Genomic DNA, 25,272 nt, shown 5'->3' on the forward strand with positions numbered 1-25,272 from the left:
TGCTGTGATATGCACTGACAACTGGACTGAGAGCAGCAGGACACCAAGGTGATTAAAAAGCTGCAGCTGACACAGCTGGGTTTTTTCAGCCCTTAGGAGAATGCCATGGGAGGACCTTACTGCTGCCTTCAGCTGCCTAAGTGGAGAGCATGGAGAAGACAGAGACAGATGCTGCTTAGAGGTGTAGCAGCAGGACAAGAGGCAGCAGACACAAAGCAGAACATGGGGAATTCCAGTTAAACATATCAAACATTGTTTTTTTCCACCATGACTATGGTCTGGCGCTGGAACTGGTGGCCTAGAAAGGTTGTGCATCCTCGGAAATGTTTAAAACTGAGCAGGATGATGGACTAGGTAGACTCTAGAAGTCCCTTCCACCCTAACTTGTTCTGTCATTTATAAACCAGGCAGCACGAGTGGCTCTGGTCAGTCATATGGGATAATACAATCATCTAGGCTTGGGTTGAAAGGGATCTTAAAGACCATTACAGCTCCAGCCCTGTGCCATGGGCTGGTTATCAACCCTAAGCTCAGCTACCCAGGGCCCCATCTAACCTGGCCTTGAGCACCTCCAGGGATGGGGCACCCACAGCCTCTCTGGGAAGCCTGTGCCAGTGCCTCACCACCCTCTGAGTAAAGAATTTCCTCCTAATATCTAACCTAAGTCTCCCCTCTGTTAATTCACAACCATTTCCTCTTGTTCTATCAGACCACACAAAATGTCAATTTCCCTCCTGCTTAGAAGCACCCTTCAAGTACATAAGGCCGCAGTGAGATCTCCCAGAGCCCTCTCCTCTCCAGACTGAACAAGCTCAGATCCCTCACATGCCAAGCACACGATAAAATTTGTTTTGCTTTTACCTGGTAATGCCCTCATTTTTAGGTTTTTCATTTGTAAAAGCAACATCAATGTAAATCACAACATTCTGAAACCAAAGTGGGAACTGAGAACGCTGCTTTAAGAAGCAGTGGCATCTTTACCCGGATTTTACATTAGTACACTAAGTGAGATGTTCTCAATAGCTGAACTTGGATGCAAAGCAAAACCTCTGATATGGCATTTTATTAAGTTGTCAAATCTTTTTTTTTTTGTCAGCAGTCAGTCATTAAAAACAATCTGTACACATCTAATATAGCCAACAAAAATAGCCGTACAATTTTAACACGATATGCCCCATTCACATAGCTCATTACGTTCTGAAGTTATTCTATTCATTATTTTTAATGGGGACATGAACAATTGAACAATTGTGTGCCCCGGTGGCACAGTGGAATAAGGTGCCGGTTGCAACACCGGAGGCCCGGGGTTCGAATCCGCCCTGTGGTGCAAGTGGTAGAAATGCTGCTCTGCTACACAAAAAGGCTCGAATCCCAGGAGTTGGACTCGATGATCTCTAAGGTCCCTTCCAACTCGCATGATACTGTGATACTGTAATTACCAGCTTTAAAACATATTAAAAGTAACATTACATTGCTCTCAAAAGTACAAAAAAATAACACTTTAAATAGAAACTGGCTCCTAAGCTTAGGCTGAGGCCTGTCAGGAAGAGAATTCCATACTTCAACAGACAGCACCTTCCACATCAAGAGCTCTTCAAAGTGCTTGGCAGGGAGTGTGAACATTACCCCACCTAACAGATAGGAAACTAAGGCACAGAGGTCAACTGCCTTGCTCAGTGTCACACAGCAAGTGAGTGGTGGAATTAACAGAATGTGGGCTGTTCAGTTGTCCAGAATAACCACTGCACCGTCACCATTCAAGTGCAACGGCTGAAGCATTTCTGAGGAGCAAAACTCTGAGAGAGTACTGTAAATGGAAAGGACAACTCAGAACCAAAGGCTTAAATAATTTCAACCCAAACCAAGTTTGGTATTCAATGCAGCGGTAGAATTGCTGCTTGCAACACTGGAGGCCCGGGTTCGAATCCCCCCTGTGGCGCAAGGGGTAGAAGTGCCGCTTCGCTACACAGAAGACTTGAATCCCGGGAGTTGGACTCGATGATCTCTAAGGTCCCTTCCAACTCGCATGATACTGTGATATATCATTATATATAATATATTCAAAATGCACTTAAGGGGATGGTCACAGAAAGTTATACATTAACTTGCAAAGAGAAAGTTCGTTAGATGTTAAGACATAAGGCGTTATCTTTGCAAGAAGTACTTGTTATCATAAGCTTGACAGTAATTCCGGTACTGTTGACTCCATCAAAGAAGTGGTAGTTTCTGATCAGCAGACATCTTAGTACTGTTCTTCAGCTAGCAAGGTACACTTCTCTGGAACGTCACATGGAAATGCAAATAAGGGATCGTGTAGCTGCTCAGGAGCCATGAGTTTGTGTGAGGCACATGGAAAAAAAAGTTGTAATTGCTAGTGAGGTATGGACTTGGAGAAATACCAACTGATAACAATAAAAAAAGTCTAAAATAAATAAGGACAAGAAAATGGATAGCCATCCACCAAAAATCACCAAGGCATCTTCAGATAAGATTATGCTGCAGAAAAGAAAGTGTGAGGTGTGTAATCACTGCTTGGATAAAAAGCATGCTAAAGCCCAGCCCTCCAGTGACAAATAAGCATTTTAAAAAGGCTGTGCTTGAATAGGATGCTGTACAGTCAACAAATGTGCAGTTGGAAAGAGTGCTGTAGTGAGATGGCAAAGGAACAAATAGAGAAGGAATGCTCACCTGTATCCAAAGATTCAGGCTCATGACGAAAAGCTCCACGAAGGAGGGATCTCCAGAAGAGATCCTTCCCTAGCAGCAGTCAGCCCTTAAATGGGGTCTAGGAGGAGTGGAACCTGGTTCCACCCCTTCTAGTCACACAGGTGAATTGCCTTCACCTGTGCTCCCAAGGCTGACCCGTCCTTGCCTCAGGTGATCAATCAGTGGTTCAGGCTGTGACTCAACAGTTCCCATACAGATACTCATGAGCTGACTTACTTACTGACACAGACTCCTGGCAGGATTCAGAAATATGTACGTTTTAATTCTATTCCTCACTATTTCAATGAGAAGGAACTGTATCTTGGCTAGAGTGAGACGCTGCCTTGATTCCTGAGCCAGCTGCATGTGCTAATCTGGATGGGAAGATCCTGCTAAATGGATTTCTTCATTTTGCCCCTGATGAGCATGGAGATGTTCTAGTGCTTCCTTGGAAAGAGTGATGACGTGCATTTGTTCAGGCTGAGCAGTCTCTATTTGGTTTGCCATCACATTGATGTTTTGGATTTGTTCCACTTGCTCCTGCTGAGTTGAAAGCAACAGGTTTTGCAACTGCTGTGGTGGCTGAGCAAGCAGTGTGAGGTTAGCTGCCTGCCCTGTTGCTATATTTGGGGCACTTTCTGCAGTAACAATACTAATGCCTTGATTATGGCTAGGCATGAAGTTTATATTATGCACTGCGTCTGCAACCAGCAGTTGAATCTCCTGCCCTCCAGAGGTAGCAAGCTGATACTGCTGCAGCTGAAGAATATTCCTCACTTCCTCCGAATTAGTGTTGGTGCTTGGAGCAGTGCTGGCTTTTTCAAACTTCTCCTTGCTGTGAATTTTCAAGTGAGACTTCAGGTTGTCCAGACGAGCAAACTGTAAACTACATTCTGGGCAAGAAAAAGGCTTTTTGCCTGTGTGTAAGATACAGTGTCTTCTCTTAGCACTGGAATCAGAGAAAGATTTTCCACATATCCCACAGGAATACGGCTTTTCTCCCCTACAAAAGAACGTATTTGATATCATGAAAATATTTGCTTTGAAGTGCTGCTTTATGCAGTTTAATACAGAATTCAGGTTTAATACAGAATTTCAGAAGAAACTGAAATGATTATTTTCGTTTGCTGCACCATAAACACATAAGAATAGTCACATCAAATAATATTCTGTTTGACTTCCTAACTATTTCTGTTCAAAATCGTGAACTGCACAATGCTTTCATTTGCTAAAGAAAGAGCACAACTTCCCTCCTGTCCTAATAACAGCGGTACAAACTGAGCTACTGGATCTTGACAAGGATGCACCTTATTTGCACAATCGTAAGCACTACTGTAAAATGTTTATTAACAGCACTAGCTTTAAAACTTCAGGAAATCTCTAACTCCTAAATTGCAGCCTGTCTCAAAGGGACAAGAAATTATACTGGAAATATTTTCTTTTACATAAGGCTCACAGCAGTTTTCCAATGATTTCACATTGGACAGACTTTTATGTTATACAGCTTTTACCCATGCCAACGTGCTAAGTAATAAAAACATGACAGACGACAGGAAAACAGGAAAGTGCTCCAATAATCTTGTTACATCATGGCTGTTATTTTGCTGTTAAATACTTAGCAGTGAAAAAGTTTTGCATAAATAATACAGCAGTAAGCACATCATTGTTAAACAGACACAATGCACGAAAGAAGTACCTTCAACATCTTAGCACACGAGTGTTGAATAGCATAACACTTTCCACTGCTAGATTAAACAAAAGTGTCAGTCTTTAATCATCCACCCAAAATGCAAACAAGACTTGAACACCCTGTGACTGAACAAGCACTAGATACAGGTATCAGAATAGAAACCATATTTTTAAACAATATAATGAAAATTAGACACTGTTTACCTGTGAATTCTAATGTGAGTCTGAAGAGAACTTTTAGCTGTGAATGACTTGCCACAAATTTCACAAGTGAAAGGCTTCTCACCTATCAGAAAGAAACATGGCATCAGTTCTCATTTAGTACTTAAAAACATTTGAAAGGTTCTTTTCCAGAGGGCGGCAGCATGGCCCCAAGCTGCTGGAGTTCAAGGAGCATTTGGACAATGCTCTCAGACTTAAGGTTGGAATATCGGTCTGTCCTGTGTGCAGCCCAGAGTTGGACTCGATGAAACTTGCAAGTTCCTTCCAGCTCAGGATGTTCCACAATTCTATGACATTTCACTGTACAAAGTTATTAAGCTTCATGCTTCTGCCAATGGTCAGTATGGATATCTGAAACTGAACTCGTTATTTAAAAGGGTATAAAATGGTAAAGGCACGTCTCTGATACTTCTCCTCTTTGAAGATAGACAACCGGGTGATCCAAGCCCTCAGGGCAACAAAAAATGCCTGCAGATGGTCCACACGGAACACAGAATCTTGCCAAATGCTGCCCCTGAACTAGCAGACAGCACCAGACTCAGGTGGAGCAGCATGCCCATCACTAAGCCCATACTTCCAAACCTGAAGCAAATCTATTATCTTAACAAGTCATTTGACCTGTAAGACTTCATCCTGGACCTGCAATGCCCTGGGAACAAGTTCCACATCCCATCCCTTGGCACTGGGGTTGGAATTAGACCACCCTTTAAAGGTTTCTTCCAACCCAAGTCATGCCATTGTTCTAACACAGCTGGAGAAAAGTTGACTTACATTGGATTGAATACATTGTTTTTGTTGTTTTGACTGCATTTGGAATTCTCGTGTCTAACTGAGTAGAAGTAGAGTGACCAAATGAAATAACAAAAAGCTTAAAAGAAAACAGATATTAACAAGCAAAACCAAAGCTATTTCACACCACAAGTTTTCTTTGTTGCATGCAGCATCTTTAAAAGACTAATTAGGAGAATCTGGATCACTACCATGGTAACCCATGCAACCAAAGTGCAGTGCAACCCAGAATGGGGCAATATCCTGTTTCCAATGAAGATTCATGTTTTTAGAACTCTGATGCTTACCAGGTTTCCTATGAAAAGAGGAGTAACTTCCTTAAATTGCCTGTGTTCTTATGATATGCAGTGCTACAAAACCGCAGCCAAAGCAGCTGTATCAATATTAACACCTGACCTCCAGGTTCCTTAGGTTTTTACTCCTTGCTTTTGGGATGGAACATGTTAATTGATATTTCTGCATTGAAAATATCGGCATCTGGCTTGTCTTTTCTGGAAGCAGTATCGACTGCAAATCAGTTTCTGCTAGAATTCAGTGAGATAATGTCATTTTGCAACACACCTTCCTACCATGACGACCCTCCTCATTTCCCACCACCAAGCTCACATCCCAATACATTTATTGAGCTTCACCAGCATTGCATATTATTACACCAGCATGAACTGTGCTGTCCTCAAGAGAAAATGCAGTATTTCTAAGTACTGCAAATATGCACTGGAAAGCCTGAAAACACAAAATATGCCTAAGAACACAAGTTCTGACCTTGTCACAATTTGGTGCTGTATATACTCTGCAAGTAATATAAGTAAGAAAAACTCAGTTTGGGGAAGAAACTATTGCCACGTTTTACAGCTATTTTAAAAGAAAAGAAAAAGAAAAGTCATTTATACACATGCTCTTCAAAGAGAAGTATTTTAAGAATCCCAGTCATTCAAGTACCACCTTGCTTTCTAAGTCTTCGAACATTCTTTGATGTCACTTGTGTTTATTCATCCCTCCTAGCCAATCTGTGGGCAGCATCAGGCTTACTGCAGCATAATAAAACAGTAAGCTGAAATGATTATTTTTATGGTCAGCAGCATTTCCATAATCATCCAACCCCACAGACAGGAGTGGGGGAACATACACTCTTTCAGGATGTGTGCTTTCTGTTACTACATAGATTATGTCTAGCCTATCCAATGCTGTATGTGGCTACCCAGATATACCAAAATCCCAGTTCAGGATTTTATCACAGGATAACTAATTGGCATCTTCTGCAGCAGGTTTTCTAAGGGGAAAAAAGAAAAGACCTTCCTGTAACAGGTACCACTTCTGTGCTGTTGTTGCAACACAAGCTGTGTTGCGCTTATTGTGAGCTCCCGATATCTCCTAATTTGAAACAGGCACCATAATGCACTAGCACAGCCAAAGCTCTACCCAGAGAAATAAGCATCCCTTGCCTTATATATGGTTTTGTCTGTGTTATTGTAAGTGGAAAAAAAAGAACACAAAAGCGACACAATAACAGACATTATTACCTGTATGTGTTCTTAGATGTTTCTTTAACTGAGCTGCATCCATGAATTTGCGATGACACTGGTTACATTCCGGCAATGAACGGCCTTGTCGCAATAATAAAAAATGTGTCAGTACATAAGTGATCCCTTTTATCTCTTCAGTGATCTTTGTTAAAGCACTTTCCTGTAAAATAACCACTCTGGTATAATACGGAGATAAAACAAAAGGTGATTCACTGCCTTGTCTCTGTCTTGTCGCACCAACCAGCAGAATGACACACCCCTGTTTCTCTATTTGTTCTTAGCATTGTAAAAGAAGGAACAGAGAACTATTTCGCCCCCAAACATACTTTCTCTCTCAGCACATACGCAACATGGGCTGCAAGGCTAAAACGTTTTATCATAGAATCACAGAATCACCAAGGTTGGAAAAGACCCACAGGATCATCCAGTCCAACCATCCATCCATCAGCAATAGCTCTAACTGAACCACGTCCCCCAACACAATGTCCAAAATACAGCACAACTTTTAAGCATCAGAAGGGTCTTCCTCAACTAACTACCCCTTTAGACACTCCATTTATTGTTCATCGCTCTGTCTTTTTCATCCTATTCATTGTTACAATGAGGTATCATGGTAACAAAGCCTATACGCATCACTGAAGAAGAATATTCAGTTATCTTTACAAGGACAAATCAGCACAGACTGTCAGCCACCTCTTAAACTGAAGCTCGTTATACCTGTGTGTACTCGATAATGGCTCTTGAGCTGTCTCTTCTGGCTGAAGTATTTCCCACACTGATCACATGTAAAAGCCTTTTGCCCTGCGAAGAAAATCGCTTATTGAAATGCAAGCCACATCTAATTTAAGCATAAGAAGGAAAAAGAAAAGAAAATCAGCACACATGAGAAAGGGCAGAAATGCTTCTTTTCCTACAAAGGCACATTCTTGCAGGGAGAAGGGATTACCTTTGCTTTGCAATATTTACCTGTATGTAGGCTCATGTGTTCCAGAAGAGAATGCTTTGTTGTCAGAGCCTTATTGCAGACAGTGCACGTGTATGGCCGCTCTCCAGTGTGCATCCGCTCATGGACCTGAAGAGAGTGCTTCTGGGAAAAGCCTTTGCCGCATTCACTGCACTTGTAAGGGCGCTCTCCTACAACCAGATTTGTCAGTGTAAATGCAAGCAGATTTGTCAGTGTAAATGCATTACTTCTCACCAGGTATTCTAAGCTGATAGTGAGACTCACTGCAATCTAGTGTCTACATAAAGTGACTTTTAAACAGTGCTAAGGGAAATGAAAAGAAAGAGAAAAGCTTTGTGTGGCAATAAAAGTCCTTTAAATATCACCATATTGCTCAAAGCTTGAACAGAGAAATGATTACCTGAACAGCAATCAAGGTAAGATGTAAAGGCTATGAGGTCTGCTGATAAGAATAAAACAAGCAGACAATCCCAGAAACACACCAAAACAACTTGGATCTGTGTGCTTTTTTGGACAGCTCTTGCTACAGGCCACAGCCCACACTTATACAAGCGGCCTGCATTGTGCAATGGCACTAAATCCTATATTGAAAGACTCAATCTCTCACCGCTTACCCGTATGACTTCTCTGATGAATAGCTAAAAAGTGGTTATATTTAAATACTTTGCCACAGTCTTTACAGCGAGCTTCAGCACCTGTACGTTTCCTTTTTCCATCCGTTCCCTTTGCCAGTCCTTTTTCATCCTCTTCACCGAGAATTTTATAATCTTTTAGTCTGATTGACCTCCTCAGCCGACGTTTGCTGTAACGGCTCTGAGCGCACTGCATTCCTTCTGACCTGGGATCACAGTTCTCATCTTTCTCAGCTGACAGACCAGCAGCAGCTTCTGATCCACCAGCAGGTTCTGTTTCTTCTGCATCTTTCCTTGCTAAATCCTGTTCGCTGACAACTATTCCTTCTTCTGCCGTGTCTTTTTTCATAAAATTCTGCTTATTTTGCATGGAGTTATTCTCCCTCAGCTGCACATCTTCAACAGAGTTTGCTCCTGGCTTTTCCTCTTGGACAATATTGATCTTCCTCGGTCGCCCTCGTTTTCGCTTGGGCAGCTCTTCACTTTTCTTGTCGCCTGCACTAAGTGCTACAGTGGTGCTACTGTTGGAAGGGATTGGCAGCAGGTCCCCAGGGTTGCGACCAGCCTGGTATTCACTGTAGGCCCTCAGCAAGTCGTTCACCTTCAGGAGCTGTGCAGTAGCTAGAATCTGTTCAGTGCTTTTCTCAGTGGCATGGACACAACCCGTGTAAATAAATTCCAGCAGTGCTCCAAAGGCGTCAGCAACCATTCCTTCCAGCACGTAAATTGACTGCCCTATTTCACCCTCATCTACAAACATCATTGAAAAGTATTCACTGCTGGCAGCGAGCAAAGCTTTATGGGCTCTGAATTGCACATTCTCCACTATTAGAGTAATGTCACAAAGAAAATCTTTCTTCCTTTGTTCTTCAAAGTTAGCTAGGATGGTATGTTGGTGAGTTTTGGAGTGGAAGATGACCAGTTTCTCAGAAGGGTCGGGAGGCATTTCTGCCATTGTTGCCACATATATGCAAAGAGGCACCTGCAAGGACAGAATAAGTTAAACAAATCTTAGAAGTCGGCGTTATGAGACATCAAATATCATTTCGTTCATTAGTCAAGAGAGTTCCATAATTTCTGAAGCAATTCTGAAGCTTCTGAACTGTTTGTAGGAAGTCGGCTCTAATGCTGGCAGAGAATTTTCTTCTACAGGAGTGTCTTAAAAGCCTAAGAAATGGCCACAGGTAGCTTCTCCCTCCATCAGAGTTACAGCCAGCTGTTTAATCCGTTTAGCTCTAATGTACTGTAAACCGTATAGCCAGCCTTTCTGAAAACTCCTCCTTCACAACTAAAACAAAAAGACCTCTTTGTTCGCAGCTCCTAAGCAGAAGCAAACAAAAAGTCAACCACAGCCACATTGCCGCAGATGCTCCATTTTGCCCTGAAATCCTGTGATTGTGGATAAAGCAGCATTGGTCTGGCACAAGTTCGTGCCCTCCTGAAAGCTGACCTTTCAGAATGCTCACCTTCTAAGCATCACCCTACAGATGTTGGCAATAAACGCATGAGAAGTTGGGGTTTTTTTTGTTGCTTTTGTGTTTTAAGATCTCTGTCTAAAACAGGGCTGAGTGTGCCAACTATTAACTGTTAACCTATCTTCAATAAATAATGAAGATTCAGCAATTTCAGAAGAACCCACCAAATGAAAACACTACGGAAGACCCATGCTAGAACTGGGCATTTCCATAGGGTAAGCTGAGCCAAAAGTGAAACTGCTTACCTATCTGCCACTTGAAATGATAGGCTGCGTACTTTAAACAGAAATACACCTATGAACACCGGTAAGTACTCAGTGAGGGCAGCAGCTCTGAGCAAGAATGCTGTACAAAGCAACACACAGTAAGCACAAATAACACCTAAGGGTGAGCAGGGCTGGCTGACAAGCGTGTTTAGCTCCAGCCACCAAACAGCTCACACCGGAGATGAGGCACAACACAGGGCACAGCTGGAAGGGACCCACGAAGCCCACCCACCCCAACCTGACCATAAATCACAGCGTGTCACTGCTGGCACTGTGCGAGCGCCTCCTGAGCACAGAGGGGCACAGGCACCGACCACCCCTCCAGGCAGCCTGGTCCGGTGACTGACCACCCTCGTGGTAAATAACCCTTCCCTAACCTTTACACCCCCTACCGTCGGGCGGTACCTACGCGGTGGGTTGCGATCACAAGAGCGCTGCTCTCACTCACGCTGACCCAGCACACACTCAGGGGTCAGGACGCGCACGGGGCGGCAGCCGAACGGCCAGCAGCGCCGCGCCCGACGCACGCCTCCCGGCACCAGCAACGCCCGCAGACCCCGTGCGGAGCGCGGGGCACGAAGGGGACCAGGCCTGCGGCCCACGCCGCGGAAGAGGAGTCGCCCCACGGTCGCCGCCACACCCGCCTCCCGCCCGGCCCCACGCCAGACCTGGGCCCGGCCGCTCGTCCCGAGTGCTCGGGGCCGCTGAGAGGCCGCCGGGGCCGGGCCAGCACTCACCGCTCCGCCGCCGCCGGCGCCGCCGCACTTCCGGCGCCGTGACGTTAGACGGCGGCAGCGCCCGCCCCGATCGCACCGTCTGGGGGCGTGGGGCGGCGTGGAGACAGTTATTGCTGCGCGCACGGAGGGAGAACGTTTTATTTTCGGGTTTAAGTCTAACTGCTGTAAACATAACAGTTGTCCCCTAACAGCCCCGCTCCGCCGGTTACTAAAGTCAACGGAACTAGACAAAGCTGGGGCTGTTGTCTTTCAGGGACAGGAAGGTTTGCAGCTTGAGGTCAAAGCCGAGCGGTCGGTGCTGGGGTTCCATGTAGTCGCGCGGCATCGCCCTCCCCAGGTAGGGGATGAGCTCGCAGTGCTCGGTGAGCCGCTCCAGCCGCCTCCGGTACACCTGCCTCCTGTGCGCCGGGCTGCGGGCGTTGTACGCTGCGGGAACAGAGAGCGCTGCGTGAGGCTGGGGGCTGCGGCACGGCATGGACAGCACCGAGCTGGCTCTTCATTTAAGCCTCGTTTGCGGCGAGGACAGTAATTCTAATTTCATTTCTTCCCGCTGCCCTGAGCCGTATTTTGGGGTACATCAGTGCTGAGTGCCGCCCTTCAGAGTGTTGTTGCAGAGGCAAAGGAGAGTCAGGGGCTTAGGACAGACAAAACCTAACCAGTTGTTCTTAGGAGATGGTATTTTATATCTCGTAACAAAGACTGAGCAGCATGAAGAGCTATGGAACACTTCAGCCCGCTTCAGCTTTAAAATGTACACAGCCGCACTCTACAGGTGTTAAGTCTGAAGGGTGCAAAGGCACTACTGTAGGGATGTGCAGTGTCTTACTCCTTTTCCAGGAGTAAACCTCTCTTTGTTTATGATTGATGGTCTGTGCTTTCACTTCTCAGGTAGCAAAGACAATACAGTATTATTGGGAAAGCTGCAGGAGCAACAAGGCTGTTTCTTATTCCCTATTTAAATGTGAAATCAGAGGGTGCCGTAATGTGTCTTACTTCAGTTAGAAATGGCATCTAAAGCATTTTCAAGGGGCCGTGGCATGAAGCACTTGGATCAATCGGGAACAACATGAGTCCTCTGTGAGTCCTCAGTAAGTAATGCTATATTTGCAAAGGAGGTTTTTCAGTGTACCAGAACACAGCATCTTAAAAGTCTGAAGCAGTTCTGCACAGTCTTAGAAGAGGAAAACCTGTTTTCTTGGATTCCTGTGGTCAAAGTGTAAGTACCTGAGAAGAGCTTTGTTGCACTTGCATAACCTTTTCACTTCATCATCTGATTTAATGATACAACATGTAAGCAAAGCATTCCAAGCATGGACATAATTATGTTAGGAGAGCTGGGCTAACAGTAGATAAAAGGGATAAAGTAGATAAAAACTTTGTAGATAAAGAAAACTATGGTGTAAAAACATGCTTTTCTGGTTCAAAGACTGTACATTCATACAGGGGCTTGTATCGTGCCAATGCTGCTCAGTGGTCTTCCTTAACAAAGCTACACAAGCAAAAGCCTGTGATGGTCCAAGAAAACTGTGAAGGGCTCCTGAAGCTGCGTGGGGAAACACTGAATGTGAAGAACTGCAGAGAGATAATAAAGATTGCAACTATCTGGAAGGATTCTGGATTCAGATCTCATTATTTATGAGCCTATCCATCTATCCGCCTATCCTATTAACCGTATTTTTCTCCCTGGTCTCTACACGTTCCCAAGAAACTTGGCAATGTGTACTTAAATCGGTATATAATGGTATTTTCCCAAATTGGGCATTAAGTAAACAATAGAAATTAATTATCAATATTGAATCAGATGATTTACTGCAGTTATTTAATTTACTGATTCTATGGCATTTTATACACTACCTTTTAGATGGCAGGCCACAAAAAGTAGAGCAGTTCTTCTTACACTTAGGAATGGGAACTTTGGCTTTAAGCATCCTACTTCATTCAGAGCTTTTATTAGAGAAGTTGCAACTCCCTAAAGAAAGAAGAGTTTTGGAAGACCATTATGAACATTTAAAACAAAAACATGCCAAAATCCAGATCCTGTTGTCAAGCAAATCGAAGTATGACATCTAAGATGACATCTAATGATAAAGCAAACAAACCAACCAAAAAGCCCCAGATAGGTTAGATATTAGGAGGAAGTTTTTCACACAGAGGGTGGTGACGCACTGGAACAGGTTGCCCAAGGAAGCTGTGGATGCCCCATCCCTGGAGGCATTCAAGGCCAGGCTGGATGTGGCTCTGGGCAGCCTGGTCTGGTGGTTGGCAGCCCTGCATATGGCGGTGGGTTTGAAACTAGATGAGTATTGTGGTACTTTTCAACCCAGCTCACTCTATGATTCTATGATTCTATGAACTGACCTGCTCAAGGTATCCAGCCATGGGAAGTGCAGTGAGTAATATTGGCTCCCTTACTGGGGGGAGCTTTTGTGGAAGCTTCAGATTCCAATACTTCTCTGGCAACCTAGCCAGATAAAAAGTAAGCACTTCAAAGATGTGAAACTTGTGACATGATTAAAGTTTAAAGCACAGTTAGTATATTCACCTCATAAACTTCAGAAGTTTTTCTTCGCTTTCAAAAACATACAGCTTATCTTGGTACTTTGCAGCATACTCAGTGTTGCCAGGCACCAAAGCTTCATACCTGAAGAGATAGGAAGAATGTCTATTAATTCAGAAGAAATGTAAAGCATTACTTGTGTGCTCTAAACTCATTAGACTCTGGGAGCCTTCTGGTAATTCAGCAATTACAAGCACTACAAAACAGTAGTGGTCAGATTGTCCATGCTTCCTTCACACTACTGGTAGCCACAAGGATAAAAATCTGAGTGAGTCCCTGCCTTAACACCTGCTTATAAATGGACTGTGAACCACTCTAGATAAAATGCCAACCATGGTTATTCAGAAGATTAAGACTGGACAGAACAGAATTGATTGTTAACAGTTGTACCTCAATGAGAAATTGCTGCATACTGAGGAAATAAGTGTGACTTTATGGTGAAGTTTAATGGATCTCTTATGAAATTGCATCCATATAAGCATTTTAGGATTTGTTTGAACCTTTGATGGCTTATGATTGAGATAATTCAAACTACATCCAAGCAGACATGTCACCGTAAAAGATCAGCCCTCCTTTCATTTACAGATGTACAGGAATTGATGGTCTTTAAAATCCTTCAGATCTAGCTCAGTCTCATTACTAAAAATACTCTAGAACAAAGGCAAGGGATGTTTTTCAGCCTCAGACTAAAGACTAATGCAGAATCTTATAACAGCTAAAGCAGCAATGTTATTAGTGCTCACCACTGCAAGAAAACTAATGGAGAAGAGAAGCAAAAGCTTTGGAAAAAGCTGGTCAGTTGTGCTGCTTATGTCCTATTTTCACCCTATAGCTAGTGCCATTCCTTTCCAGGTTGCATGCTTGGCTTTCCATCCTGTGAAAGCTAAAAGCAAATGGAAGACAGAGACGGTGGTGCTTGTCTATATTTTATTTTGAAGTGGCATTAGGACAGGAGTGGAATGCAGACTCATATTCAATGAAGTTTTCTAAGGTCTCACAGCTTTGACATTTTGTACTTGAGATTTACTTTCTGTGCAAGCTTGTCCAGATTCAGTCTGAAAACAGTAGTCATGTGATTTTCAATAGGTTATTTTATATAGCTTTCCAAAGCCACAGATAGAATATAGAGGACTGTGATTGCTTTTCCTGTCCAAACCCTGAATGCTTTTCAGCAGGACTTTCCAAGTATTTCCTCATTAACATGATGACATGGGACACATAGTCTGTAGTTTATGCTATGAAAATAGTGATGATGTACCTCTGTTTTCCATCTAGGTAAGTGACTGGACAGTATCCCTGCATTTCAGCACTTTTAGGGAATAAGGCCTTCACTTCTGCTGCTGTCAGTTTTTGAGGTAGCTTATCTTGAGGTGGAAGAGGGCGAGGTGCCAGTGGTGGCACATAAATCTCTGGTCTGCTCAAGAATTTCTGTAGAAGAAATTAAATGTTTTCATCATGAAAGAAGCACTATAGGATTGTCAGCCACAGAATCACAGGATTGCAGAGGTTGGAAGGGACCTGTAGAAATGGAGTCCAATCCCCCTGCTAAAGCAGGTTCTTCACAGTAGATCAAACTCCAGAAGACTGGTTCATCCAATTTCATTATTTCTTCTACAGCACCTCTCCTAGTGTGCTGGTACTGCTGCTACTCTTGGGTAACTCATTTGTTTTCCAGAGCACTCTCAGTTGAAGTCACTATCCACCCACCACTGTCACTATGCATCATTATCATTAGTTGCTTCCCACCCCCAGCCCACTACCAAACAGATAGAGAAAAGTAAAAATGGTTGGTTTAGAATTAATCTTCCATCTATGTCTATTTGCAAGAGGTGCACAGGTTTGAACAGACTCTGCTACGTTTCATATGACATTTGATAGCAAAGTATACAAATCAAAAGTGAGAATACTAATACAACTACTCAATATTGAATTATACTTTGTTTGTTCCCCCACTGAATCAAAGAATCAAAGAAACAATGCGTCCCCTCTCTATAATTGTGTCCACACAACCTTTTTGACACTTACATCCAGTTCTTCCTGTGAAGCCATTTTGTAATAGTGCGCTCGAAACTCTGCAGCAAACTGTAGTGATGATGTTACAGAGCAGTCAACCAGCTCACCCTTGTCTGCAAGGCTGACAGGACAGTACTGTTGAAACTCTCCCAGCCGATACTGCAGCTCTTCAGGGGTGATGCATAAATCAGCAATGCTGGCTGCTTTTCCTGTTAACAAAAATAATTAATGATATCATAGAAACATAGAATGGTGTGGGTTGAAAAGGACTACAGTGATCATCCTGTTTCAACCCCCCTGCTGTGAGCAGGGTTGACAGCCACTGGACCAGGCTGCCCAGAGCCACATCCAGCCTGGCCTTGAATGCCCCCAAGGATGGGGCATCCACAACCTCCTTGGGCAACCTGTTCCAGTGTGTCACCAACTTCTGTGTGAAAAACTTTCTCCTAATATCTAACCTAAACCTTCCGTCTCAGTTTAAAACCATTCCCCCTTGTCCTATCATTATCCACCCATGTAAAACAGCCATTTCCCCTCCTGTTTATATGCTCCTTTCAAGTACTGGAAGGCCACAATGAGGTCTCCCCAGAGCTTTCTCTTCTCCAAGCTAAACAAGCCCAGTTCTCTCAACTTTTCTTCACAGGAGAGGTGTTCCAGCCCTCCGATCATCTTAATCATTCATTGTATTAACAAAAGACAGAAATGTAAAGCATTTCTATGTAAAAATATCACAGTTTAAATGTTACAGTTTATCACATGACAATATGTAATAACAGAAATAAAATAAACCAAAATAGCAATTTTTATTGATCATTATTAAAACGAAGTTCCAACTAATTTTAGCAGTTAACTGTAATAAAACATTTCTAGAATTTACTTAAGAAATAGAATAGTCGTGCATCATATGACATACAGTGCATGCTTAGCACTAGTGTTATTTATAATTTGTTTTACTCTTTTATGTCCCAGAGGAACATTTTAGCTATTATATTTCTTTACATTGTTGAAAAAGAGTATAAGGCTTGAGGAAAGCCTCCTGTTTATTTGCCCATGTCTTGCAGATGCTACAATCTGTCTGGACAAAATATATTCAAACTCTTGAACAAAATGGCACATAAAACCCAGGCTATCTAGAACTCTTGACTCTTCACTGATACTTGTAAGAGTGCAGCCACTGAAATGTTAAAGACCAAAAGAAGGCTACAAGATAAGGAAGGTAAGACAAGTTCGCCAGTTAGAGGAATCCTTGTTAAACAGTACAGACATATTTGAAGGACATATTTAACCTTGACCTAAATGACACACAGAAGTTCAAGCGGGAGCCATGCCATTTTAGACTAAAATGGTTTTCAACCCTCAGTACAGAAGTTAACTCAAATGGCACTAGCTAACATATTTCCATTCCTTTCCCATTCCTCTCGTGGCATATCAATAAATCTGCTAGTCATAATTCCTCATAATTCCCCTTGTATATGTTGGGGTCCCCTTTGTGATTTTCTGTTATCACTCAAAAGTCGAGAAATTTACTGTAGGCTGCAAGACTTCTCTTAGCTGTGTTACGTTCCCTAGTTCTTTGGAAGATGGCTGCATGCTGAGTTGAAGTTGTTTTTTCTTTGCTGTCATCAAGAGACCTCTCAAGCTCTCCCCAGAGGATATCAAGGAATTTGAGGCATGTCTGTGCCCAAGAAGTAGCTTCATCCAAAGCAAGCTTAAGTTGAATTTAAACACCATCACTACATTACAACTTCTTAAACATATATTATTCAGAGCAACTTTTTCTTTACCTTCTCTTATTCTTTCCAGGTATATCTGGATTTCTTGAACGATCACTTGAACTTCCTGCAGAACTTTGTCCCATATCCACCACTTGCTCTGGGATGCATCAATCACACACCAGTTCTGACGCTCCTTCTTATAATACGTTCTAATTGCGTCAATATGTTGCCTATAGTAGGAATTTTTAATTGCTAGAATCTGTGAGCTGTCATGTACAGGGTAGGAAGGTCTGAAGGGAACAAACAAACAAATAATAGCACTGACATAGTAGGAGTCTGAAGATCAGATCATTTCATTGAAATTTGTGTGTAAATGTAAGAGTTCATTTTAAGGTTTTTGGGTGTTTGGGTTGCTTTTTTTTGAGATTTTGCTTCTTTGAAATTATACATCATATTTGAGAAATACAACTTCCATATTAAGAATATTAATAGTTTCATACATAAAGTAATAAGCTGCTGAACAGGAAGTTACATTCAGAAACAAATATTTTGCTGTTTTTGTCCCAGATACATTTTGTAAAGGTTTTTGAATCTGTCAGAACACTTCAGCTGACACACACTATCAGTACACCATAAAAGGCTACCCTACAAAATCTTACCAGACTCTTCAAATGAATATCAGTTGTTCATTGCAAAACAGGCGGAGTTTTAAATTACATTGTTGCTTGAAATCAAGAAGTAACCATCATCCTCAGATATATCTTGAAAACTATATCTGTCATATTTTCATATGTATATACACACGTAAATAATCCACGTGACCTTTAAAAATCTTACTCAAGACCAGAAGAGAAATTTTCACTCGAACACAGAAGCATTTACTGTGCTGGTTCCTATTTAAAAGATTGTAAAAAACAGATGGAAACTTCTATTTTGATAGATTTCATTTTCCTGTCAGTTGTACTTTCGGTATGTATTTAAGCCTATAAGATGTAATCGGTTTGATATTTAGAATTAAAATGTTGAGGTAAATATTTCCAAAGAGATAGCATTAATTTAATTTTTGGCAGTGCAAACTGTCTTCAAGCTTTTAGTAAACAATTACGTATCATACTGATTACTTGATAAAACAAAAGAGACAAAATGAAAGGGAAAAGCAATAATGCTCTGAGCTATTTGGAACTTCTTAGAAACACTTCCTCTAATGAGAACCAGGTCCTTCTACAATTCAATTTTAAAGTGAATGTTCTGTTCTTTTTAATTATCGGTTGGTTTATAAACTACTTACCGCTCTTCCTCAAAAACAACAAATAGTTATTTAAGCAAAGATTTCAGTGACTGATTCATGTACATTAGTAAAATATACATTATTTCCACCTTTTTTTACAAGAAAACAAAAAATAATAGAGTTTATTAGGTGAAACATCAATTTCTCTTATGATGGTAATAACTGAATTGATGAATAACGCACTTCAGCAGCAGCAGTAAACTAGTAGTAATTCTGATAACAGCTTCAATAAAATCAATTAAAATAAGCAGTGGGTGCGTGCCCCTGCACATCTACATCTTCAGTCATGTGCTCTGGCGATCTATCTAGAAAATGCCACAGGTTCCTTTGGCAACTTATGTCTCCACTTCTGGTCTATGGAAATTAAAGCATTAGACCGTGCAAGGCCTGGGGCCCTTGTCTTCTCATATGTGAAGTATAACCTCTCAGCACCAAGGCACGTTCACAGAGAGAGGTGACAAAAATATGTGAATAAATGCATCAGAGAGCATTATTACCTATTTGTGCTTTCTTTATCCAGCAGAGCTCTTCTGAACACCTCCTTTGCATCCATTTCTAACTCAAAGATTTTCACAGGAATGATTCTAGCTACTTCCAAGAGGTTTACTTGTTTTTTTGTTACAGGATATCCATCAATAACAACTCTGCATACAAACAGAAACAGAAATACAGCTTTTCTAATAAGTCAGTTACTAATTAATCATTAAAAATGGCGCAGTTCCAAATTCCAACATATCCATCATTCAGAAGCATAACTTCAACTATTTGAAATGTCTACATGGATTGGGGGAAGAAAATTTAAAGTGAAAAATAAATTGATTTACAGTGAAAAGAATAAATTGATTTGATTTCCCCCAAAGAAAAAGCCCAGAGAAGACTCTTACCCAGTGGTAGCACACACATGATCCAGCAGAGCCACATCTAGGGCGTGGGTGGCCAGTTCATCAGGTACGGTCAGCCCTCTGTGAAGATGCCAGTTTAACTGAAGCCCCAGCTCACTCTCTGGCTGATTGTTTAACACGAACCGTATGGCATCTCCCATACTCAGCCTCCGTAGCCCATATGCACTTTCAAATTTCTTGGCAACTGCAAAATATTTTGATTTCAACAAACAGCTTTTACACAGGCAACATCACAACCCAGCAGCCTGTTAAAGTATGCCTTAGAAGCCAAGTGCTCATTCCAAGGGTCATTTCCAATACGAAACCTTGGTAAGCAGGAACATAGCTCTGTGGTCTAAGCTTTATTTTCTTCTCCTCTAGTTAAAGGCAGAGACCTGGGGATTGAAGAAATCATGGAGAGAGAAGGAGAGAAGAAAGAAGGAAAATGTTTTTAAATCTAGAAGTTAGGACACAGACTGGTAAATGTGGAGTTTTGGGTTCTGGTCCAAGATCCTAGAAATACTCTTTTCATCGTATTGATTGAAAGAAATAAGAACCAACTAGAAATTTACTAGAAATAGTAAGTTTTTAAGTAACACAAGTCTAGATTTTCTAAGCACCAGTCAATGTCAATAACAACTTCATAAGAAGCTGGGATAAAATTAAGATGGGAAATGCATAAGCACCTGGCTGCAAAATGATACAGTAGAAAGTGTAACTATAGGATTCTATGTCTGGTATGAAGAGCAGGAAGACCTACAATATTAAAGGTTCATGAGTTTTTTAATAGTAGCCATGGCAGACATAGCCTCAATCATAATCTTTTGCTTTGTAGAGAATACTGGCTCCTACCTGTAGTCTTCCCAGATTTTGGAGGTCCCACGATTGCAATCTTAACTGACACAGGTGGTTTAGGCTTTGGCTGACAAATATATTTGATGGGATCGTTCATAAATATTTCTCTGTTTTTTTTACTTGAAAAAAAATAAACATATTGACGATGAATTACAGGAAAGAGGGTGTTTTCATAGTTTTGTGCTGGCTTGATTATTTCTCCTTCCTTTACCTGCAGAACATACAAAATGTGAAGCAGGTGATTAGATTTGGCATAGCCTCCACAGCCTCCGTCCTACAAAAGTAGCTTTACAGGCAAGTAAAGAACTACCAACTGCACTCTGTATTGTATTCTGAAATAGAGACAGGTGTAATATTTTGTACAGGTCTGTGGAATTTCTATATGCAGTTCTTGTACAAAAAGGTGAACTGAACACCAAGGGGAGAAAGAATATTCACTGTTTCCAGCAGGTGGTACCGTAACACTTTCTGTCCATCAGAAAAGTAATCACAGAGGTATAACAACATGTTTTGTTTTGTTTCAGTTTTCAAAGAATTTATGACACATCTATTAAGGATATATATATATACATATATATATAATATCTCTGTAAATTAAAAGAGTCACTGAAACTATCTGCCTGACAGTAGAAGATACACTGAGAATATTTTATGAATAAAATGGAAAATAATACCAATACTTACTCTGTGATGAGATGTAAAACTAATGAACGCTTTTGCTAAAATACACATGCTGCTGATGGAATCTTTTCAAACACATCAGACAACCATTCGGAAGCCTACAGAGCTGATGGCTAATCAAGATGCAAGAGAAGCAGCAATGGCAGAACTGGTCATTGCAGAAATACTAAATGAATTTCTTGCACCACTTCTATGGAAGAATTTAGTCGTGTATTTTGTTATAGCCCTTCTTGGAGGAACTGCCTTACAGTGTCAAAAGTTGTTTTAGAACAAACTAGAGACATCTGTAGAAAAAAAGATTGCAAAAATCAGATAGCATTCACACTACAGTTCAAAGGGGATGAATTCATCCTCCAGGATGAATCCCAGCATCCACAGTTTAGCAAATCTAAGGTTGTATTGTATAACTTGAAATATATTAAGGAAAAAATCAGTAGGCATGGCCAATACATAAGAAGTAAGGAGATGCCAACTCAGCTTCTTCTGCAGAAGGAAATCATACCTCACAAATCTATTAGTATTCTTTGAAGAGTTAATAAACTTACAGATAAGATGATCTTGTTATAGTAGGTGTCTGTTTACTGCATGGCATTACCTTGACAGACCTTCTCTAATTCTTAGGTTCCTGTCCTCACAGGAAGTCATTTCTGAGTGCTTGCCTTCAATTTATAAGAATGCCTGGAGTCCAACCTACTGTATATTTGCTCACACTCCTCTCTCAGCTCATCATTTTTCTCTGCCTGTCTAATTGGTTGCATAACTACTTTCCCTCTTCCATTTAATCTAAATGTAGTCATATATTCTACCTGCCCTTCTTCGGAAAACCCTCTAGTCCTTAATCAATTTAATAATTTCATTCATACATCCTACAATTCCCTCAAATAATCTTGCTTTTCTTTCCTTAATTGATAGCATGTACATTTCTTACTGTCAGCACACTTCTCTGATTTCATCTAATGGCTTCCTAGGACTTCCTTCTTTCTTCCGACTTAACCATTGCTTTTTAGTTGGTAAAACAAACAAACAACATCACACAGCACAAATGAATAAATTGGAGAAATGGAATAACAAAAATGCAGTTATTTTAACAGGATGAATGTCGAGGTCTAGCACAGAGGAATCAATAAGGATTTCACTTGATATAGATAGAAACTATTACTTTCTGACCTCAACTTTCCAGATCTCTGGTAAAACATGAGATTAGATTTACTGCTCTTCAAAATTCATATGTATTGATAACTATTACTGCTGATGAATTAAAAATATTTAACATTTAATACATTAATACATATGGTGTTTTACTTCTTCTGCTACTTACAGGGTTGATGGCCATCTACATAGCCTAACAGTAAGTATTACCAAGGCTTGATGTATTTTCTGTATATTCAGTAGTGTAGTTTTGATTCAGTAATGTTCAAGGCTGCTCCAAAAGTAATGCCTCCATAATGTGGACATTGGTGGTGCTACAGTAGTAGAGGATGAACATTCCTGTCAGTATTGCATTATGTGTTGTTGCTGTGTGTCAAATGGCAGCAGAGGGGCAGTCTGACACAATGACGTCTGACATGGAAGTGAGGATGAAGCAAAGGTGTGTCACTGAATTCCTCAATGTGGAAAAAAAAATTGCACCCACTGACATTCTTTGATGCTTTCTGAATGTTGATGAAGACTGAACAGTGGATGTGAGAACAGTGAGGTAGAGTGGTGCATTGCAGCAGTTGCAACAGTGACAGTGTGTCACTTCTGCTGGTGCAGATTTTTACAAGCATAGGATACAGGCTTTTCTTCATCACTTGCAAAAATGCATAGCTAATGGTGGTGACTCTGTTGAAAATAGTGTTTTGTATCTGAGAATTTGCTCTATTAAACAGTGTTGTTGTGCTCTTTGTATCTGTTGTAGTTTCCATGGAGATAAATAGGAGGCATTGGATCAAATTGGATCAACCTACACTGCTTTGATTGAGTATTATTGGTATTATTTGATATTGACTCATGTTTTTTTAATATTATATCTATTTTATGAAAGCAGTATTTTCATAACTGTTATTCGAGGTAATTACCTTGATTGGATCCCACTGACCAAAAGAACTTGGAAATTTATATGAGAAAACCAGCATCATCTGTGCAAGAGGCAAACTTATTGGGTAACATTTTTCAAAAATGCTCCTACGATTTTCCACTAAAGGATTCAGCTTGCAATAAATCTGGTAGCGCACTATGCGAAGCTTCCGACTTCCATTGATCTCTGCTTGTGGTATTAAGAATTTTTCAAGTTCTTCCTGATTAATGAAAAAAAAAAAAAAACAACAAAATATCAGAATGATAAACATGTCTAGATTTTCAATGCGATTTTCTGTGAACTGTTAAGAATATCTCGAGCAAATTCGTAGTCACTGTAAATCAGCGATACTTGATTTGAGATGAAAATTGATCTTCCTCCCCACTGAAGTTTTAAATTAGTCAGATTGTATTAAGTATCACCGTGTTTTAAAAGAAATTGAACATCTAATAAATCACATTGAGGAATCCACTACGATAAGTGAAAATTCTAAGTAAATTTTATATAAAATAATCAAATATCATTATTCCCTTCTCAAAGCAATTTAAGATGGCATATTTAGCAACTGTTTAAAACATTGCTGCTCTCTGGTGACTTATTATTTTCCAGCTTCTTCAACTAAAATATAAAAACATGAATATGAGTGTTACAGCGTTTTCATGTCGTCATTTATTCTTCCATTAAAGAGGAAGATCGTACCATATCAAAGAGGACCATAAATTAAAGAACTGGTTAACCATTAGTCTTGGAAAATGAACCAGAATTATTGAGTTACATAAACTTACTCATAAACACATTAAAAATTCTTAGAATTAAAACAAAAAAAGAATAGTGGGGAAAATGTTGAGTAAACTGTAACTAAGGAATATTACATAATAGTATGTAGTCCCAGCATGTAATTCTCTTATTAGAATTTTGCCTTTAAAAGTATATTTGAAATCTTGTTCATATATGTGTGAGTTTCAGGTTTGACTACCTGCATCAATTCACCTATAATTCTTACAATTTTTATACTTTTTAAATCATGTATCTTCTCAATACAGTTTTGAGATGCCGGCAGCAATGTTGTTTACACTATGAAGTCTGACAACTAAAATAAAAATGAAGACTTCCTGTATCATAACCATATGTTATAATATTGTTTTAAAATCACAGAATCACAGAATCATAGGGGTTGGAAGGGACATCCAGATATCACTGAGTCCAAACTCTTGCCAAAGCAAAGGGAACCCCCTACACCAGGTCGCACATAGAGCTTCATAAAATACATAGTGAAATAGGTACCTGTACACCTTCTATGCCTTCTCTTTCTGAATCAAACCTTCCTATAATCTCATTTTGCATGCGCTCAACAGCATCAGCTTCCTGTTCTTCTTCACGCTCTTCTTCTTCTTCTTCAAAAAACTCCTCTTCAAGTATAGCTTCAATGTCTTCATTTGCAGTCTCATCTTCCTCCTCACTGTTTTCATCATTTTCCCCTTCTGCTAAATCCTGTTAATGTAAAATTTATGTCTTCTATGCAGATGCTTTGACGGAACATGTACTACTCCAGTTTGTTGTTGTTGTTTTTAATTATTACAACTCATTAACTCAAGAAATTATTGAACCATTCCACAACATTTTAGGAGCATTCTCTATAGCAAAAATCTAGTAAATGCTGAAATCGTTTTTCAAAAGAAATTACAGAGGTGTTGCATTGTGCTATTGTGCCTTTGTAATTGAGTTTGTGCAGAAATTCTGGTACGACCTTTTTGGTATTAACAGAGGACTTAAAGCAAATGTCTAATTGCAATTAGTAGGGCTACTCTTACACTTACGAATTAGGTAAATTAAACACTTTAATAAGTATTTTGCTGACTTCAGCACGTACTGGGAATTGGTTTTAGTAGAATGAGTCAACAGTTTCTAAAACAATTTCAACAACTTTCCAAATTCTTTTGGAAAGCAGTGGTTTCCAGCAGTCTACCACACAACTACTATTCCACATTGCTCTGAAAATTGTGAGTAAAAGCTGAAGAAATTTCTATGACACGAGCGCAAACACTTCTACTTAGAATTGTTTTTGTACACTTGTTTTCTTACCTCCTCCTCCTTCCTTTTTTTTTGTTCTGCTAGAAGTTCTGCCCTTCTTTTAGCGATCTTCTCATTCTGTTAGTGAAAAAAGATGCAAGAAGACTACTATAATTGCTGATAAAAACTCTACTGTGAGAACTGGTGACG

The 25,272-nt window shown here is 40.6% G+C and overlaps 2 protein-coding genes across 5 annotated transcripts in view; both read right to left on the reverse strand.

Annotated features, from left to right (window-relative positions):
* Positions 1-1,048: 1,048 nt before the first annotated feature.
* On the reverse strand, positions 1,049-11,100 carry ZBTB24 (zinc finger and BTB domain containing 24). Of its 4 annotated transcripts, none has more exons than XM_072331666.1 (7): positions 11,004-11,100; positions 8,508-9,507; positions 7,896-8,063; positions 7,647-7,730; positions 6,927-7,010; positions 4,600-4,681; positions 1,049-3,709 (listed from the first exon to the last, which is right to left on the reverse strand). In XM_072331666.1, exons 2-7 carry the CDS (start codon positions 9,478-9,480, stop codon positions 3,076-3,078), a joined length of 2,025 nt encoding a protein of 674 aa, XP_072187767.1. In that variant the 5' UTR covers positions 9,481-9,507; positions 11,004-11,100; the 3' UTR covers positions 1,049-3,075. The 4 variants fall into 4 exon arrangements, with proteins under 4 accessions (XP_072187767.1, XP_072187768.1, XP_072187769.1 ...); XM_072331667.1 differs by having other exon boundaries at positions 10,935-11,009; XM_072331668.1 differs by lacking the exon at positions 11,004-11,100 and adding an exon at positions 10,676-10,781.
* Positions 11,101-11,148: 48 nt separating this feature from the next.
* AK9 (adenylate kinase 9) overlaps positions 11,149-25,272 on the reverse strand; it is a 52,839-nt gene continuing 38,715 nt past the window's right edge. Inside the window, exons 26-38 of the mRNA XM_072331671.1 lie at positions 25,135-25,200; positions 24,337-24,543; positions 23,054-23,272; positions 20,310-20,523; positions 19,461-19,662; positions 19,074-19,220; positions 17,358-17,578; positions 15,586-15,782; positions 14,819-14,988; positions 13,546-13,644; positions 13,362-13,464; positions 12,858-12,972; positions 11,149-11,429 (exon numbers count right to left, since the gene is read on the reverse strand). Coding sequence (XP_072187772.1) covers positions 11,227-11,429; positions 12,858-12,972; positions 13,362-13,464; positions 13,546-13,644; positions 14,819-14,988; positions 15,586-15,782; positions 17,358-17,578; positions 19,074-19,220; positions 19,461-19,662; positions 20,310-20,523; positions 23,054-23,272; positions 24,337-24,543; positions 25,135-25,200 — 2,163 coding nt within the window. The 3' untranslated portion in view covers positions 11,149-11,226. The remainder of the gene's footprint in view (positions 11,430-12,857; positions 12,973-13,361; positions 13,465-13,545; positions 13,645-14,818; positions 14,989-15,585; positions 15,783-17,357; positions 17,579-19,073; positions 19,221-19,460; positions 19,663-20,309; positions 20,524-23,053; positions 23,273-24,336; positions 24,544-25,134; positions 25,201-25,272) is intronic.

Source organism: Excalfactoria chinensis, chromosome 3, assembly GCF_039878825.1.
Source record: "Excalfactoria chinensis isolate bCotChi1 chromosome 3, bCotChi1.hap2, whole genome shotgun sequence".
Lineage (NCBI taxonomy): Eukaryota > Metazoa > Chordata > Aves > Galliformes > Phasianidae > Excalfactoria > Excalfactoria chinensis.